We start from the raw sequence: 18,653 nt of genomic DNA on the forward strand, positions 1-18,653 counted from the left end.
TTCGGAGGGGCAAGTGATATATCGGGAGGGGCAACGGTGTATATAGTTGCAGTTATAGAATTGGTCAGGGTAGGCAATCAACCTTCCCCCGAAAGCTGGAAATCGAAAACCGGCTTATGGTACTTGTCTGGCAAAACGTCCTCATATGTTGAATGTTTGGCGTTGCCAAAAATCACAACGTTTCATTGGTTGATTTTCATATAATTCAAAGAGTAGAAACCATTAAAACATAAAATCAAATTTAATTTTAATAAGTTCAATAAAAATACAAAGCAAACCAATAAATAAAAGATAGCAAAATAAAAATATATTGTGAAATAAAATGATACCAAAGTCGTCCAAAATGAAATGAAAAATAAATCATTAAATTAAATCTCAAGGAAGTAAAAAGCACACAAATAAATTAGAGGCAACAGACTACAAAGGAAATCCGTAAATACAATTATTTAAAGATACATAATATGCAAGAAAATAATGTCACAAATAAAAAAAAAAACAATGATAAAATCTCACACATACAACACAAATTTACAGTTGGTATAAAACGCTACTCATATAAAATACCCATATCGTTATCCAAAAGCCTATTCCAATATTAAAGGCCAGTGTTATCATTCAAAAGCCAAAAACCGATATCGTTATTCAAAAGCCATTTTCATTTTCCAATATCCTTGTTCAGTCTCATTATCCAAAAGCCAGTTTCGTTATGCAAAGTCAGTGTCGTTATCCAAAAGCCAATGTCGTTATGCAAAGCGAGTGCCGTAATCCAAAAGCCAGTTTCGTTAACCTAATGCAAATGCTGCCCTCGTTTAAAAACCTGTGTCGTTATCTAAAAGCCAGACATCAATAGCCAATCAATATACCATTAGAATGATTCATATACTTTATTCATCAGCTTCGGCTTCTTCTTCATCAAATTCTCCTTCCTCTTCAGCTGTAGCATCCTGGTACTGTTGATATTCAGATACCAGATCATTCATGTTAGATTCAGCTTCAGTAAATTCCATCTCATCCATACCTTCACCAGTATACCAATGGAGGAAAGCCTTTCGCCTGAACATGGCAGTAAATTGTTCTGAGATTCTCTTGAAGAGTTCCTGAATAGCTGTACTGTTTCCAATAAAGGTGCTAGACATTTTCAGACCTCTTGGTGGAATGTCACAGACAGCAGTTTTAACATTATTGGGAATCCATTCAACAAAATAGCTGCTGTTCTTATTCTGAACATTCAACATCTGTTCATCAACCTCCTTCATGGACATACGACCTCTGAACATAGCAGCTACTGTCAGATAACGACCATGACGAGGATCACAGGCAGCCATCATGTTCTTGGCATCGAACATTTGTTGAGTGAGTTCAGGAACAGTCAAGGCTCTGTATTGCTGGGAACCTCTGGAGGTCAAGGGAGCAAACCCAGGCATGAAGAAATGGAGACGAGGGAAAGGTACCATGTTGACGGCGAGTTTTCTCAAGTCAGCGTTGAGTTGACCAGGGAATCGGAGACAGGTGGTTACTCCAGACATGGTGGCTGATACCAGATGGTTGAGATCACCGTAGGTTGGTGTGGTGAGCTTCAAGGTTCTGAAGCAGATATCGTATAGAGCTTCATTATCAATACAGTAAGTCTCGTCTGTATTTTCTACCAGTTGATGAACTGAGAGGGTGGCGTTGTAAGGTTCCACAACTGTATCAGATACCTGAAATTAACGAAAATTTCTTAAATATGTACTCTAGAGCAACCATTGTCCAACATTACTGGGTCTTGTGAGTTGGCGACAGAACATGATGCTCATGTATTGTCTTCAAAACAGCGAAGGTAAGTTTGTCGGCTATGAGCTACCTCAGGTGGATCCCAGTTAGTTGTGTGAATACAGGTGTATTCTGATTTTCTTATGCAAAATTGTTAAAGTTTCGTCATTGCGAATGAAAAGAATGGAAATACATTATTAATTACCTTTGGTGAAGGACAAACAGAGAAGGTATTCATGATTCTATCTGGATATTCTTCACGGATTTTACTGATGAGGAGAGTTCCCATACCAGAACCAGTTCCACCACCCAGAGAATGGGTCAGCTGAAATCCCTGGAGACAATCACAGCTTTCAGATTCTTTACGGACCACATCCAGAACGGAATCTACCAATTCAGCACCTTCTGTATAGTGACCTTTAGCCCAGTTATTACCAGCACCAGATTGTCCGAAGACAAAGTTATCTGGACGGAAGATCTGACCAAATGGTCCTGATCGTACAGAATCCATGGTACCAGGTTCCAAGTCAACAAGAACAGCTCTGGGTACATATTTACCACCGGTAGCTTCATTATAATAAACGTTGATTCTCTCCAACTGAAGATCAGAATCACCGTGGTAAGTTCCAGTTGGGTCAATACCATGTTCATCAGAGATCACTTCCCAGAACTGAAACGAAACAAAATATTGCACATTTTAGGTATCTATGCGATAACTTTTTAAGCCTACTGATAACAATTATTTGGGCGATACCGGGTCAAATTTCGAAAGCACTGGCAGTGGTATAACTTGAGGAAAATTCTAACCCACCGCACCTAATCGCCTAGACCGAAACATCTGCCATTATTCCAGTCTGATAGATATTTTGAAAGTTGTCAAACATCTATCAGAGGCTAGAATAGAGGTAGATGTTTCGGACGACTAATCGCCTAACAGATGACAATCCATCTCGCTTCTGACCGGGCTATTCCTGGGCTGATTCCATGAGTCCAAGACTAAAGATTTCATTGAATTTAACCTCAACTACTACAAGTTTTAGGTTTCTGGAGCGTGCCTGTATCATTTTTTGTTCAAGCATTCTAAGAAAGACGGGATTCTCTGCTCTGTCCTTTTGGGGGACTTTCTCTGATTTTGTCTTTTCATTTCAATGCCTATTGTAGCTTATTATTTAATGTTTGAGAACAATTCTTACCTTAGCTCCTATCTGGTTACCACATTGGCCAGTTTGCATATGAACGATTTCTCTCATTTTGACGAAGAAGATTTTTTTCCTGAACCTTGTTATTTGTGTGGCAGACGAGAAGTTGATAGTTGCAAAACTAGGCTCAAGTGTTTTATAGGTTCGAGTAAAGATTAGTAGCTATGGTAACATCTAATATTGACCGGGGTTTATGGTTTAGGTAGCAGGTATGACGTCACAGGGTAATAATCTCCGGCAATCATTAATGAGATTATCACAGATTGGATTAAATACAAAGAGGATTAACGGATTAGTAGGTGGGACAGACGGCATTACGGCGGTAACTTCAACCAAATGATATATTTATGACTCTGGCAAATCTATTCAGAGTTCGCGTCGGAGTATCACCCCGAGGTTACTCAACAAGACATACGAGTCATTTATTTTTCTGCATTTTGATGGTCACAAAGGGAGGTAAATACAATAATTCAGACCATTAACTAAAGCTAAAATTTATTTGTAGTCTGGAGCATTTTTAGAATTAATTGAAAATAATTAGGCCGAATTTACGCTTAAAATGTAAAAAAAAACCTTGAATATGTGTTCCGTGTGAAAGCGTGATAGATTTTTCCCTTCAATAGGCTGGAAGTAGTGGATCCAGTTCTTTAAATGGCTTTATTCAGGGTTTACTTGACCCCTCGAAATAGAAATTCAGAACAAGTTTTTGGGTGTGTTTTTTTTATGTGTATCAAGTCACTTGCGGTTTCTATTCTAAAGGGAATTTGCAAAAAATCTCTTATTCAACAATGTCTGTTATGGAGGGGAGAGGGGAGGGTACTTTTTATTCTTCAACAAATTTGTTTCTCCAGACTAATATGTCGGCTTAATCCATTTTATCATTGTGACAAACTTACATTTTAATGAAAAAAATTATTTCACGTAACTTGACAGTATTTTCCTGTCGCCAAAAAAACGCTCCAAATTTGTTTGGTTTCAAAATGGACAAATCGAAATGAAGACTGAAGGCGTCTTTTGATTTTACCATCCACACGCTTGATATACAATGCAAGGACAAAGGGAATGGCTAGATAACGAAGTCTACATCAGTGTCAATGTGATAAATGTTTGGATGTTCACGACTTATTGAAACCAATAAAGTACAGTATGTCCTGTTGTTTGTGACACAAATAGCGCGGGAAATATTGTCATGATAACCAAGACTAAAACGAACATACGTATTTCAACGGGAAAAATCTGTCTGGGTTAATCAAGACAAAATAGCGCGGGGAATTGATCACGTGAGGCATATTCCGCGCCAGTTTCAAGCTTTGTCAGTTTGTTGTTGGTAGTTGAAGTCAGAAGATCTTCTAACAAGAAAGATCAAGAAATCGCCAAAATGTTTGTCGTCAAACGAAGTGAGTATAATTTTATTTTGGTTTACCAAGTAAATGGATTTGCTTGAAAAGAAAAGCAAAATAGAATTGATTGAGGAAAATCAAAAAGAAAATGTTTAGAATTTAAATTCTTGGCCAACCCCACTGCACTGGCGCACTGGCGCTCCATTTATTCTAATTCTGTCCAAAACAGGGTGTAAAACAAATAAGAATCTGGAAGCCTAAGCAATGATATCAATTAAACACCGTATATCTTTGATCTACTTAATTAGTACTTCTTTTTGATCATCTATATTATAATCCTAAATGGCCTCAAACTAGGTTAATCCGATTGGCATTGATTTGGGCAATTTATATATGTTAAATTGGCGGTTATTATCAGTCTGGTCACTTAACCATAATATCCCGAGGTCAAAACGACCCTAGAAGTCAAATTGGCCCCAAAAAACTAGTCACCAATTGTGTACATTTGAGTATAAATGAAATAAATTATCTCACAAATTCCCCTCCCCCATCCCACATATATGAATTAAATGATATCAAATACCTTACCCCACACTCCAAGTACCATATAATGAAACATAGAGTATGATTAACATCACTAATAGTAGTTTCATTGGCTGCTCATGCTCAGGTATGTCGTAATTTGGTGGGGAAAAGGGCCTCTGCCAGTGCTAAAAGGGTTAAGTTTTAATCTAACATTTCACTATGTTATATTTTTTTAGATGGTCGAACAGAGAAGGTAATGTTTGATAAAATAACATCACGAATTGTCAAACTATGTTATGGTTTAAATATGGACTTTGTAGACCCAGTGAGTATACAAGTTTTTCTTTCGCCAATTTTAATGCAAATTTGACCCTTTCAATGGCAGCATTTATAAATCAGAAGCCTGTGTGGCTAATTGAGTTGGGGTGCTTTCTTGCTAATCTCAAGGTTCAGGGAACAGTGTGCAAATCCTGCATTCCAAGAGATAAAACCTTAAGATTTTTCCACTAAGTTTCCCATTGTAAGAGCTGCTGGTTAGAGAGACTGACATGGAAAAAGTGTCTAGTATTGATTAAACTGAGGTCCTGTGTGCTACAGACTATGCATAATAAAGATCCATCTACAGTAGGAAATAAGACTATACCCCACATTGCAGAAATGTAGAATGTAGAACACCATTTTGATATTGTATCATTTTATTTCAGACGGCTATAACATTAAAAGTTATCAATGGTCTCTATCAGGGTGTTACTACAGTAGAATTAGACAATCTAGCTGCCGAGACAGCTGCTACCATGACAACCAAACATCCCGAGTACGCTATACTCGCTGCTAGAATTGCTGTGTCTAATTTACATAAAGAGACCCAAAAAGTCTTTAGTGGTAAGTTAGAGCATGGAAGAGTCTCTACATTTGAATGATTCTAGAAATATTAACGGAATTACAACCTTTGATTTTTTGAAAATATGTTAAAAGTGGCAAAAGTAATAAAGGCAACACGTTTTTCAGGATTTTATCAAATTTGATGTGTAGGTTTATATCATTGAGATCTTGGACGAGTTAGAATTTGTGTATTATCTGACACATTTTAACGGAGTTATATCCCTTGATTTTCTTTGCGTAGCAGCCACTTAGTGTTATTTCTGCTAGCTTTATTGATGATTTGATTATTTCTATATTTTTAGAGGTAATGGATGATATTTTTAACTGGATCAATCCTAAAACTGGAAAACATTCTCCTATGATCTCTGAAGAATGTCATAAAATCATCATGGACAATGCAGAGGTGAGTTGAATCTGAAATTTAAAAGATATCACATACACCCCTGGGGCCTTATTCTTGAAATTTGAACATAAGATAAATTGAAGATTTCAGTGTTAGTGAGAAATGGTGGTGACAATGTTAATTATTGAAATATTGTGTAAGTTATACCTGAGAGTAGTATATCATTAAATTGCATATCTATTATAATGGGATCTCTTCCCATAAATTTTGCTTTTAGGATTATTTTCACTTTCTGAAACTTTCTTTCATTTTCATCTTTCAGAGATTGAATTCTGCTATAATTTATGACCGAGATTTTGGTTACCAGTATTTTGGTTTTAAAACTCTTGAGAGATCTTATTTACTAAAAATTGATGGCAAAGGTAAGTCTGATGTCTCTATTTGACAAATAATTGTAAGAATATGTTGGTAATCTTCTGGCCTAGTACTAGTGTGGTATTAGTTTTGGTGAACGAATACATCATTAGACATTCCAGGACATGCATTAGTCACTATCATAGATTTTGAATCTTAATAATGCAAGTCCTTAAAGATGGGTATCCTTATTTTTTAGTGTTAAATTAAGCAAAGTATTTCATTAATTGGTGATTCTAATTAATCATCATGTATTCTTAATCATATCATTATGTTCTTATTGCATATAATTAAGAGTTTTAACCAATCATAAATGTCCATGTATGTACAGTCTGGATAAACAAAAAACTTTTTTACCTTTCTTGATCGGTCACTCATTGTAATTCTGCTAGTAATTCCTTTCCATTTTAGCTAATTATGAATTAATTATGGACATGTGAAACAAACTGGTATTTTTATAAGTCATTAGAACACCTCTACTTTCTATTCATATTAGCATTTTCGTAGATGAAAATAAGGGAACAAATCTTTAACAATTGGTATCTGACATCATGTATATTTTTCGTTTATATTTTAGTTGTTGAACGACCACAGCATATGTTAATGAGAGTTGCTGTAGGAATTCATCATAATGATATAGATAGTGCTATTGAGGTAGGGTTTTAAACGTAATATTTTATCTTTTCCATTGTCATTCAATTGATATATATGATAGATCAAGAATAACATTTCTATTGTGGTTATGAAACTTAAAATAACTCCGTAAACTCAGCAAGCAAGCTTCTAATTAGTTTATATGATATCTTGTCGATGGATATAAGATTTACAATAATGCAGTTTATAAATATTCTCAAATATGGCTTAGATTCTGAAAACAAATTGTATAGTGTAACTTAATGGCTAAAAGTATAACACACAGGATAGTAATTGGTATTGAAGAATTGGGTATATTTTTTCAAAGGGTTGTATAATAAGTTTGTTTATTTATTATTGTAGACGTATAATTTATTATCAGAGAAATGGTTTACTCATGCTTCTCCTACTTTATTTAACGCTGGAACCAGACGACCACAATTATCCAGGTATTTTACACAACTATCTCTCTCTAATCAGTATTGTCTAAACTGGCATCGTTTAGTCTTTTAGAATTGATTTAATGAACATTAAAGATTTGACACAAAATTGTTTTACAACCAGATGAGTTGGCTATTGAAGATGGGCAACGGTGCAATTATGTAAATTTTGCCAGGATAACGGCATTAGCCTGCTTTTTTTTTTATTTCCAACTGTCAAGGGATCTTTTACATGCACAGTCTATAGCTCAGGGGCCTCGGTTTATTGTCTAGACACTTTTTCCATGTCATCCCCTCTTACCTGAAACGGGTTAAAAAATCCGAGGGTATTATCTCGACCTATTTCACTTTTTTATGGAATAAGACATGCTGTCAAGTATTGATACGAGATCACTTGATACGATACGCGTATTGTGGCATGGGTATGGAGATACATCTTTTCACCTATACTACTTGTTACTGTGATAATAGTTATACTTGTAAAATATTGTTCTTACTATCTTTGTAGTTGTTTTCTATTGACTATGAGTGGAGATAGTATTGAAGGTATATACGATACGTTAAAACAATGTGCCTTGATATCTAAATCGGCAGGTGGAATCGGGTTGAATGTACATTGTATTAGAGCCAAGGGAAGCTACATTGCTGGGGTAAGTATTCTATACTTCTTATAGAGATTGTTTTCTCTCCAAAATTGTCTTTGAAAATGAAATATCTGCTGGTACCATGTTGTACAGATGTGTAAAATTGAAGATCATTTACTGATGATGTATTTTAACTTCAGACTAATGGTATGTCTAATGGTTTAATACCAATGTTACGAGTTTATAACAATACAGCCAGATACGTAGATCAGGGGGGAAACAAGGTACGTACATTTTGTTTTTTTTCAAAAACCTGTCTAGATAACTTCCCTATTCAGTCAAATTACAAAAGCACATGTCAGAATTTGCCTTAATACATATCGGTAGAGCTAATTTCTAAATTCTTATTTCAGAGACCAGGAGCATTTGCTATCTATATTGAACCATGGCACGCAGATGTTTTCGAGTTTTTAGATTTAAAAAAGAATACTGGTAAAGAAGAACAGCGAGCCAGAGATTTATTCTATGCCCTGTGGATTCCTGATTTATTTATGAAACGGGTGGAAAGCAATGGAAACTGGACCTTGATGTGTCCAGGGGAATGTCCAGGCCTCGAAAATGTCTGGGGTGAAGAATTCGAAAAACTATATGAAAGGTATATATTTTAATATATTGTTGCGTCAGTCTCTGTTCAAGGCAGCATTAAAGCAAATACAACCAATCAGAGGCCTATACAGAAAAACTTATAACTGTACAAGGGCTTTGATTTGCTGTATTCCTTAACATACAATCAAACCAAATCACTACATTCACAAACTTCTGTGATACAAGAAACGTGGCTATTACAGTCAAGGTATAAGATGTTTGTAATAGCTCGACATTGTGAAGATTAATCAAGGTAGATCCAGTCTTTTCCTTATCAAGGGCCTGATTTTAAGAGATATTTTTGGTTAACTGTTTCTAAATTTAAATGATTTGTATTGTGTTTTAGCTATGAAAAGGCTGGTAAAGGAAGAAAGACAATCCCTGCCCAGAAACTATGGTATGCTATAATAGAATCTCAGACTGAGACTGGTACACCATACATGTTATATAAAGATAGCTGTAACAGAAAATCAAATCAACAAAACCTTGGTACTATCAAATGTAGTAACCTTTGTACAGAGATAGTGGAATACAGCGCTCCAGATGAGGTATGGCTGCCATTTTGGATTTTATGAAGACAAAACAAACCTTTAGGCTTTATTCTTGAAATTTAACTAAGTTCAATCCAGAAATCTGATTGGATAATAAAACTAAATCTATCATCAACTTTAGTGATTGACCAGATTGATCAGATTACAGGAATACTAAAATGATTGTAAGTTAAGAAATACAGTAATCTGATTGGATAATAAAACTAAATTGAAAATCAGTTTTAGTAATTGACCAATCAGATGACTGGAACATTAACATCATTAATTCTTTAGATTAAGAAAAAATGCTAAAGTGTTAACCAATCAAATCAATAGAATATATCACATGATTTCCACATCACCAAAATTTGTTGCTGCGTACATAGATATAACTTATTCAACTGGTTAAGTAAATATTTACACATGTAATTGCTTATGTGTGACTTATTTTAATAGTTTCGTCTTTCCCTTGTAGGTAGCAGTATGTAACCTAGCCTCCATTGCTCTCAATATGTACGTTAAACCTGATAAAACGTACGATTTTGAAAAGTTGCGACAAGTTACCAAAGTTATTGTCAAAAATCTGAATAGAATTATTGATGTGAACTATTATCCTGTAGAGGAGGTGAGTTAAATGTTTTGTAACAAAATCGAATTATTATGCTTTGATTGCAATGGGATAAGAAATAAATTATTGTAAATCTTTGGCTGATGTAAAATGCTGTTCGAACGACTTTCCATCATTGCATACTGCATGACTTTGTTCAAATGGGACCATGTTAAAAGTTCCTCGGCAGTTGAAAATGGAGAAATAGTCAGCTTATACTGCTTCCAGATTTTTCAGTCTGGTCTTCTCCCTGTCAGTGATGTATGTTGGAGGGGCTGACATGGAATTTGGACATGTGGTACAGTAGGATGTAAAACTCAACATTCCATTTCATTGCTTACCACTCTTCTTTTTCAGGCCAAGAAGTCCAACATGAGACATCGTCCAATCGGATTGGGTGTCCAAGGGTTAGCAGACGCCTTTATATTAATGAGATATCCATTTGAGAGTCAGGAAGCCCAGGAGTTAAATAAGTTGATCTTTGAGAATATTTATTACGCTGCGTTAGAATCCAGTTGTGAACTAGCCGAGAAAGACGGGGCATATTCAACTTACAAAGGTTCTCCAGTCAGCAAGGGGGTACGTAGGAACATTTTTTATTGCTTTGTGTGGACTCTCTTAATGGTTTGTGGTATTAAGACATGTTTTAGTTCTGAAATGTAATACAGCTGTCAAATTGATCAGTTGTCTGAAGTTCTTATAATGTTAAACTCTTGAGTAACATGTTTCAGGTTCTGTATTAATATCTGTAATATTTGTTATAGGTGTTACAGTTTGATATGTGGGATGTGAAACCATCTGGTACATTAGACTGGAAATCATTACGAGCTAGAATAGCCAAGTAAGCTTCTTTAGTATTCATTTTATCAGGAAAATACTTTCATCATCGTAGGGTACAAAAACATGCATTATTTTTCCAGGTGCTTTATTTTTACAAATATAACTAAAGTAAAATCAAGAATTTTAGAAATGCACAAATCTGATTGGATAATAGAACTGAATTTAAAATCAATTTTAGTGACTGACCAATCAGACGACTGATGTGAGTTATGTTTGAAGTTGTGAGATGGCATCATAGTTAATCTATACTTGATAAAATAAGTTTTTTGAAATTTATGACAATGAATATTTTAACTTGCAGACATGGTGTAAGAAATAGTTTATTAATGGCGCCGATGCCAACAGCCTCTACAGCTCAGATACTTGGTAATAATGAAGCTATAGAAGCCTATACCAGTAATATATATACCAGAAGAGTTCTGTCTGGAGAATTCCAGGTAAATATACCTTTAATGGTGATATTTTTTGGAATTATTCATGTTGACAGTTTTTGCTAATGACGTAATAACTGCACGTGAGATTCTGTGAGAATGGTAACAATGCCTTTGAGGTGACAATCAGGCCTCAGTGGTTCAACAAGTTTGGCTCTTGCTCAACCAATTATAAGTCCAGGGTACAATCCTGGCATAGGTCAGGGTGTAAACTTAGAATTTTTCAACCTGATTTCCCAATGCAAGCGACGCACCCTTTCTGTTATATGAACTCTTCCACACATGTATACTCCTTATAAAACTATATGCATGATTGGAAGAGCTCAATTATAAACTAAGGGTTTTTTTTTTTTTAGGTTGTTTGAGAAATTTTATCCAGCCAGGAGTACAAATATCTTCATAACTTGAGTTTTGAATATAAATTTTGTCCATTTTGTGTATTTTAGATTGTGAACTCTCATCTATTGAAAGATCTCACAGAACAAGGATTATGGGATGATGACATGAAAAATAGGATCATATCAGAAGGTGGTTCTATACAGGTTTGTTATCTATATATTTACACCAAGCTGTTCATTTAATGTATAATTTAGAGTATAACACGCACCAAATATTGTTATTAAATTTTATACAGTTTTTACAATACTAGTCTTTGAACGACTTGGCATTCCTTAAGTAAAGTTTTCAATTGAAAAACAATCCAATACAATTAAGAACAAATCTTAGTTCCAACTAAGAACACAGATATATACCTGTATCCCTTTTTAATTTTAGAATATAGATGAGATACCTAAAGATTTGAAAGACTTGTACAAAACAACGTGGGAAATCAGCCAAAAAACTGTGATCAAGATGGCCGCCGATCGAGGAGCTTATATTGATCAGAGTCAGTCGTTGAATATTCATATTGCGGAACCTAATTATGGTAAATTAACCAGCATGCATTTCTATGCATGGAAATTGGTAAGTTGAAAGAACCTTTGTTTTTTCCATCAAATTCTGTAATTGATTGTCCTTAGGCCTTATTTTCACCTTAAATAAATTTTGTTTGTGACATTAAATGACATTGATAATGTCAATTGCCAAAAACAGTGTCAAAATTCTTTAATGGAATTTTATTTCAAAATGTTTATTTTCAGGGTTTGAAAACAGGAATGTATTACCTCCGAACAAAACCAGCTGCCAACGCCATCAAATTCACTGTAGATAAAACCAAACTGAAGTCAAAAGAAACCAAACCATCCCCAGAAACACAGGTGGCGGAAGACAACGTAGCAGCTATTGCTTGTTCATTGGCTAACAAAGATGATTGTATGATGTGTAGTGGATGAAAATATTGAAATTTGGACAAAAGCTAAAACTGCCACGGCCATTTTTTATAGCCATTAGTTCTCAACAAATTATAGAATATATTTAAAGGGATTGTAAAGAGGTATTTTGTACTCTAGCATTGATTTGTACTATTCAAATTTTTAGTCCGACGTTTGTGGTTCTTGCATATCCACTGAAACCAAGTGATTTATGAAGTCACTATCACGAAACATGCAAATTAAATCTAAGGACCTTCACCATAGTGTCATCATTTTGAAAGGACCATGCCTATAAGGCATTTAGATATTAATAGCTTTTGAGATCATAATATGTTAAGTTTATTTTTAAAATTTAAAGAAACTTCTTACCATCCCTTTAAGTATAAATTCCAAAATGTACATAAAAATGGATATAATCTCCAAAAATCATTTTTTTTCTTAAAGAGTGCTAATCTTAATCTTAATCTCCTCATTAAAGGGACAGGCTCGCCATCCATTTGACCCAATCAATCCATAGCAGAAATTAAAATTGCTAGTTTGAGGTATATTTGAAGAAAATTCTCCAATTTTCATGCTAGTTATTGCAAACCCAAAAATGGTGAACCCGTCTCATTAAATTTGTGAATATCTTCATTGTTTGAACTCTTACCAGGAAAATTTGTTCATCTACCATTGAGATAAATATGAATACTAATAACACCATCTTTATAAAAATATTAGTAGATGTCTAACTTCCTTTTTAAGTTAACCCTTTGAACACTGAGTGTAAATAAAATACACTGTCATATACCCTGAACTCTAAGTAATATTAACCTATATATAATATGTATGTTACAGGAAGTGTGACAACTGGCGTTGGAAGGGTTAAATAGATCATTTTCATCACATTGTCTTGGCTCATATTCCAAGTTTTTTGTTAGTATTGTTATGGTTAATGTATTTTGTTGTGTTTTGTGTCATTTTGTTGTAAAGAACGTTTCACAATGTCTGCAGTATTCATTTTGTTTTCATCTATTACTGTAATTTATATCCGTCTTCATTAGCCCACATGGTGCAGAAAAGTAGGACGTAAAACTCCCTTCATTTCAGTTATAATTTATATTACAATTAAAGTATTCAAAACCTGACGCACAAAAATTCCATTCTTCTCTGTATATGTATGTAATGTAAATAAGGTTTTATTGTCATATACAGCTCTTCATTGTCAGCTAATTGTACTATAATTATTTTCATTAATTAACAATTTAAAACATGAGTTATCTTTCCTTCCTTTATCGATCAAGGACAAGAGGTTTGGTCGAAGACAAGCTGGTGGAAAAGATTCTCGTGAAGCTACATTGTTATCCTTGTAAAATATTCTGTCGATGTATATTTCTATTGTTACCAAGTAAACGTAAGTTCATCTCCACAATATCAAGCTTTTACGAACTGTGTCCAATACCTTGATATTGTGAAGATAACTATAAGATGTACTCTAGTTTCAGGTGGCGATTCTTTCAGTCCTCACAACTGACAGACTACAGCAACAACGATTAACTCAATTGTCTGTAGACCCAAATGGCTCAGTTCGACTACAGTTTTAGCCAGAAGTGAAATAGAGACCATTCTTCGTATTTACAGTGCACTCGGGTCGAAACAAGGTTTGTAGATCCATCAAGAACCCATCACTTATTAATTGACTCTATGACGTTATTTTTATTAGCCCGTGTCGTCTCCAGTCTTTTAAGCCCCTTTGTCGAAGAAATCCACCGATTGATCGGATGCCGCCAATTTTTAAATGTTTCTCTCCGGCGCGTGATCGTTTGAAGGGGCAATTGTGTATGTGTTTTGTAGGTATGGGCCTGGTTTCTATCAGCTTCTGCAAGACGCAGAACCCCACTATAATTTGACGGTAACCTCATAAAATGTTCAGAATTCATTCAGTCTATGAATTAGCCGACATAGATTGAACTGTCATTTAGAGATGTACATGTAAATAAATGGTAATTTATCACTGATAACGGAAATTGAATAACAACTTATCTAAGTATGTAATTACATAAAACCTCTAAATGACACAACGTATTTGTATCACGTTCAGATCTGTAATGAAATGGAGTTTTACGTCCTACTTTTCTGTTCCTAATGGGTTAATAAAGACAGACAACGCCCATGCAAGGTGTACTGGGGGAATTTTTTTCAGAACAGCGGCATGAAACTCTATTTCCAACTGTCCAGGTTTTTATCGTGCAGTCTGTATCTCAGCTTCGATTTGTTTTCCTATTTTCTATCTGAACGACTTGACGCTTTCTCTGTGCCAGCCCCTTCGACCTACCCAGCGTAATGTTCAGACGTGAAACGTGCAATAATATTCATCATAAGAGAACAATTTGTAGCTTAGTGTGTTTTTTTTTTTTGCTCTTTTGAAATGTATACGAAACTCGGTTCAGAGTGTTCAGAACAATGCATGTAGTCAGTCGACGTTTTATGTTGAATAACAATCATCCTTACAATATCAAGCTATTGCGAACCTTGTCTTATACCTTGACTACAATATCCACTTTCTGTATCAGGGAATGTAGCGATATGATTGGATTGTAAGCCAGCGAATACAGCCCATCACATCGCTGCATTTGTATACTTCCGTAACACAATAACTGGTTATTGTAGTCAAGGTATAAGACAAAGTTTGCAATAGATTGACAATGTGAAGATGAGTTAAAGTCAAACTTGTATTTAGTATGAAAAATTGGACGTCAAACTCCCTTTCATTGCATTTACCGAAATCTTGAAGAAATAATTACTTAAACACAAAACAATATGACCCGAATAATGATTAAATTATACCAGCAGAACTAATATACCACGACAGCTGGGGGTTGACTAGCTGATAAGATTCAACTGAATTATTCATTATCAAGAATTGTTAAGCATAAATTGTTCTGGGGTCAGTAGCTACAGGGGGGCCGCAGATCCCCTCCTCCCACCCCCGAGAGAAAAGTCTGACAACTGACCAATTCCATTACTGCAACTAAACACTCATCGTGCCCAAACCACGCCCCCATCTGTCATATTTAATGTCAAAACCCGTTTCGTGATATACACCATTGCCCTTCCGGATATATTACCTGCCCCTCCGAACAATCAAGCCTGGCTACCGGCAAAAGAGGCATGGGGTTGTTGCTTAGTGTGGCTTTGAATTATTCAAAGGTGGTTACATTTCACTTAGAGATATTACACTTGTTATTGTTCGTGAGCCCCCCTTGCCAAGACTTGGCCCCTTCCCAGCCCCTCGACTCCCAATCAAACCACTGTGTCTGGGGAGATAGGAATTAGGTGCATTGTGTCACTAGTGAGGTCAGATTGACTTTTAAGACTTGATTGTCAACTGTATCTCTCTCCTATAAAACCGACTTAAATATAATTGTTTATTTATATCATAAATTTATTATATACAAATAGAAATGGATATATTTCTATATAATAAATATAGGCCTGTTGAGCACTATGTTAATAGTGGAAATATTTTATTATTGTGTACCGGTATCGATAAATACTTTTTAATTATACTTTTGTTTTTTCAATTGGTCGATATTTCAATTCTAAAGGATATAGTCATCGCCTTGAAAATCAATATATACAACAAACGACACAACATGCTTGAACTCATTCAATAATAACTACCATATAATAATAGTTGCCAACTCAGAGTAAGATATCGGCAACATGTCTTTATATCACTGCATTACATTGCCCACCACTATGGCGTTTTGATCCGGTTCCGTGATTTTGAAGCCCAATAAAAGAATGGAATATATAATGCTTGTGAGAGTCCTACCCCATCTTTTCTTTTATATTTTGGGATCCTAAGATGCTAATGATTTATATTTTGGTGTAGTGTACCTTGGAGATGACAAACGATGTACATTGATGAAAGACATTTTATTGTACATTATACATTGTACATAAAGCGATGAAATGTTCATAAGTCAGGTGCTTTCAAAAGATATTTCCATAATTCTGGGATTAAAGTTGAAATTTCCACGATTTTGCCACAGATAATTCCTTAGGCTAGCCCTGTCACAGATTGTCCCTTAGGGCAACCCTGCCACAGATTCTCCCTTAGGGTAACCCTGCCACAGATAATCCCTTAGGCTAGCCCTGCTACAGATTGTCCCTTAGGGCAACCCTGCTACAGACTATCCCTTAGGGAAACCCTGTTACAGATTGTCCCTTAGGGCAACCCTGCCACAGACTGGTCCTTATAGGGTAACCCTACTGCAGATTGGTCCTAATAGGGTAATCCTGCTACAGATTGTCCCTTAGGATAACCCTGCTACAGACTGTAACCACAAGATCATATATATATGGGAAAATAATTTAAAAGGGGATCTTTAGCATTATTGTAAATCTACGTAGCATAGTCCACACAGGCCCTAAGGATGCCGTGCCCCAGGGGAAAAAAACGTTACAGATCCTCATAAGCCACCCCTGACTGGAAACAGCACAACAGACTGCAGCATCCACGACTTTTGTCACTTCCAATACTCCTAATATGGGCAGACAGTGCCCACTGATAAACATTGATCTGGCAAAATTGGGCACCTCTCAGAGCCACAATCATTTTATTTTCTCCATATAAGGCGATATTCGTCGGTTTCACGTCTGCACCATATTCGAATGTTTTGGTAACCGGAGACGCAAGGAACTGTCCCTCTGGACTGAATACTTGGATGCGGTAGTTATTAGAGTCGGCGACGTATATATTATCCCATTTATCCACGCAAACACCCATTGGGTAGAAAAACTGACTTTCCTTGTGACCTTGAGATCCGATCATTAATTTCAATTGGCCGTTTATTCCGTGAACTTTGACCCGATGATTCCCCGAATCGGAAACAACTACGTCATCATGGCTATTTACAGCGACATAATACGGATGCATGAAATGGTTTGGTCCCGATCCTTTGGATCCGAAATTGATGGCAGTCTTTTTCTGGTCGGTTAGAATGTGTATCATGTTCTTCTCCAAACTGGACACGATGATCCTTTGGATCGAATCCAATGCTAGTCCTGACGGATTATCATAATAGTAGAAATTCCCAAACACTCCAATTAGAGACCCGTCCGTCTTGTATTCCCGGAGTAAAGCCGATCCAGAACGGCTGACAGTCAACAGTAACGTCCCTTTGTTCGTTACGCACACATCTCGTACGGAACAATCGCACACAAAACTATGTTTAAATTCGCCACGAAGAGAGAACATTGTCACTTTGTTCATTGAGCAATCGACGGCAATGATTTCATTAGAATATTCATTTATAGCTAATCCTGATAGAAAAGTACATTGCCCATCCTCGCATCCATGTGATCCGAATTTACGGATCAATTTGGCCACGCTGGGGTTTTCAATGAAGGACACATCGCTGGCTTCAGGATCGAAAGCCTTTCCTCCAAATACGTCTTCATATGGAGGTGGCGATTCTGGTGTATTGGGGTGGTCTTGAAGCATTAGTATAACCGTGTTATCCGGGAGGGTAGAGACGCCCCCATCTGGTAAATAAATCGTCTGCCGACATTGTGGACACAAAAAACTGTTATTGTTATCGTCTGGTTTCGAACCGATATATTGAAGTAAACAACTCAAACAAAACGTATGTAAACACGGCAAGGCTTTTGGATCTCGAAACTCATTGTGACAAAGAGGACATAAAGCGGTTTTTTTACCTTCTATTACTTCATAATGATCCGATATATCCATGATGATGGCGGGCAACCCTCCGGCCTGCAGACGATGCTCGCCTTCACACTCCCACTAACGGCTATGTTAACAACATTGACTACAACTAACATGCACGCGTCCTAGTTTCACTCAGTCACATGACTTGTACACTGAACACATTCTGAGCGATTGACGCAGTTTTCTCCTTCGACGACAAAAAAAAACGAACAAAGGATCATTAAATTAATTACATTAATGATTAATTAAAAAGATAAGTACGTAACAAAACGTCGGATACACCGCATCCTCGCAGTGTGACAATAGGAATTCATACGTCAATAAAACATCGAGTTTACTCCTAGGTCCGCGACATTCAATATGCTTACTGCGAAGTCCGCTATTTAATAAATAACGACACGTTATACTGGTTGTTATAGATAGGAAATTGGAATGTATGTACTTGATACAATTAGCGAT

General features: G+C 35.9%; 3 protein-coding genes across 3 annotated transcripts; 1 reads left to right on the forward strand and 2 right to left on the reverse strand.

Annotated features, from left to right (window-relative positions):
- Positions 1–224: 224 nt before the first annotated feature.
- On the reverse strand, positions 225–3,051 carry LOTGIDRAFT_218926 (hypothetical protein). Its single transcript, XM_009061660.1, has 3 exons — positions 2,946–3,051; positions 1,958–2,422; positions 225–1,700 (listed from the first exon to the last, which is right to left on the reverse strand). The coding sequence occupies exons 1-3, from the start codon at positions 3,000–3,002 to the stop codon at positions 885–887; spliced, it is 1,338 nt and encodes a 445-aa protein (XP_009059908.1). The 5' UTR covers positions 3,003–3,051; the 3' UTR covers positions 225–884.
- Positions 3,052–4,284: 1,233 nt separating this feature from the next.
- On the forward strand, positions 4,285–13,729 carry LOTGIDRAFT_206843 (hypothetical protein). The gene is made up of 18 exons (XM_009061661.1): positions 4,285–4,348; positions 5,053–5,141; positions 5,521–5,698; positions 6,001–6,101; positions 6,364–6,463; positions 7,033–7,109; positions 7,452–7,537; positions 8,037–8,178; positions 8,313–8,396; positions 8,526–8,767; positions 9,104–9,305; positions 9,763–9,912; positions 10,252–10,473; positions 10,659–10,735; positions 11,036–11,171; positions 11,612–11,707; positions 11,940–12,128; positions 12,305–13,729. The coding sequence occupies exons 1-18, from the start codon at positions 4,330–4,332 to the stop codon at positions 12,494–12,496; spliced, it is 2,382 nt and encodes a 793-aa protein (XP_009059909.1). The 5' UTR covers positions 4,285–4,329; the 3' UTR covers positions 12,497–13,729.
- A 3,424-nt stretch (positions 13,730–17,153) lies between these two features.
- Positions 17,154–17,534, reverse strand: LOTGIDRAFT_88031 (hypothetical protein; the record flags this gene model as incomplete). Its single annotated transcript, XM_009061516.1, has 1 exon — positions 17,154–17,534. A coding segment is annotated over one exon (381 nt), but the record flags the coding sequence as incomplete, so codon positions are not given.
- Between the last annotated feature and the right edge of the window lie 1,119 nt (positions 17,535–18,653).

Source organism: Lottia gigantea, assembly GCF_000327385.1.
Source record: "Lottia gigantea unplaced genomic scaffold LOTGIsca_49, whole genome shotgun sequence".
Classification (NCBI taxonomy): domain Eukaryota; kingdom Metazoa; phylum Mollusca; class Gastropoda; family Lottiidae; genus Lottia; species Lottia gigantea.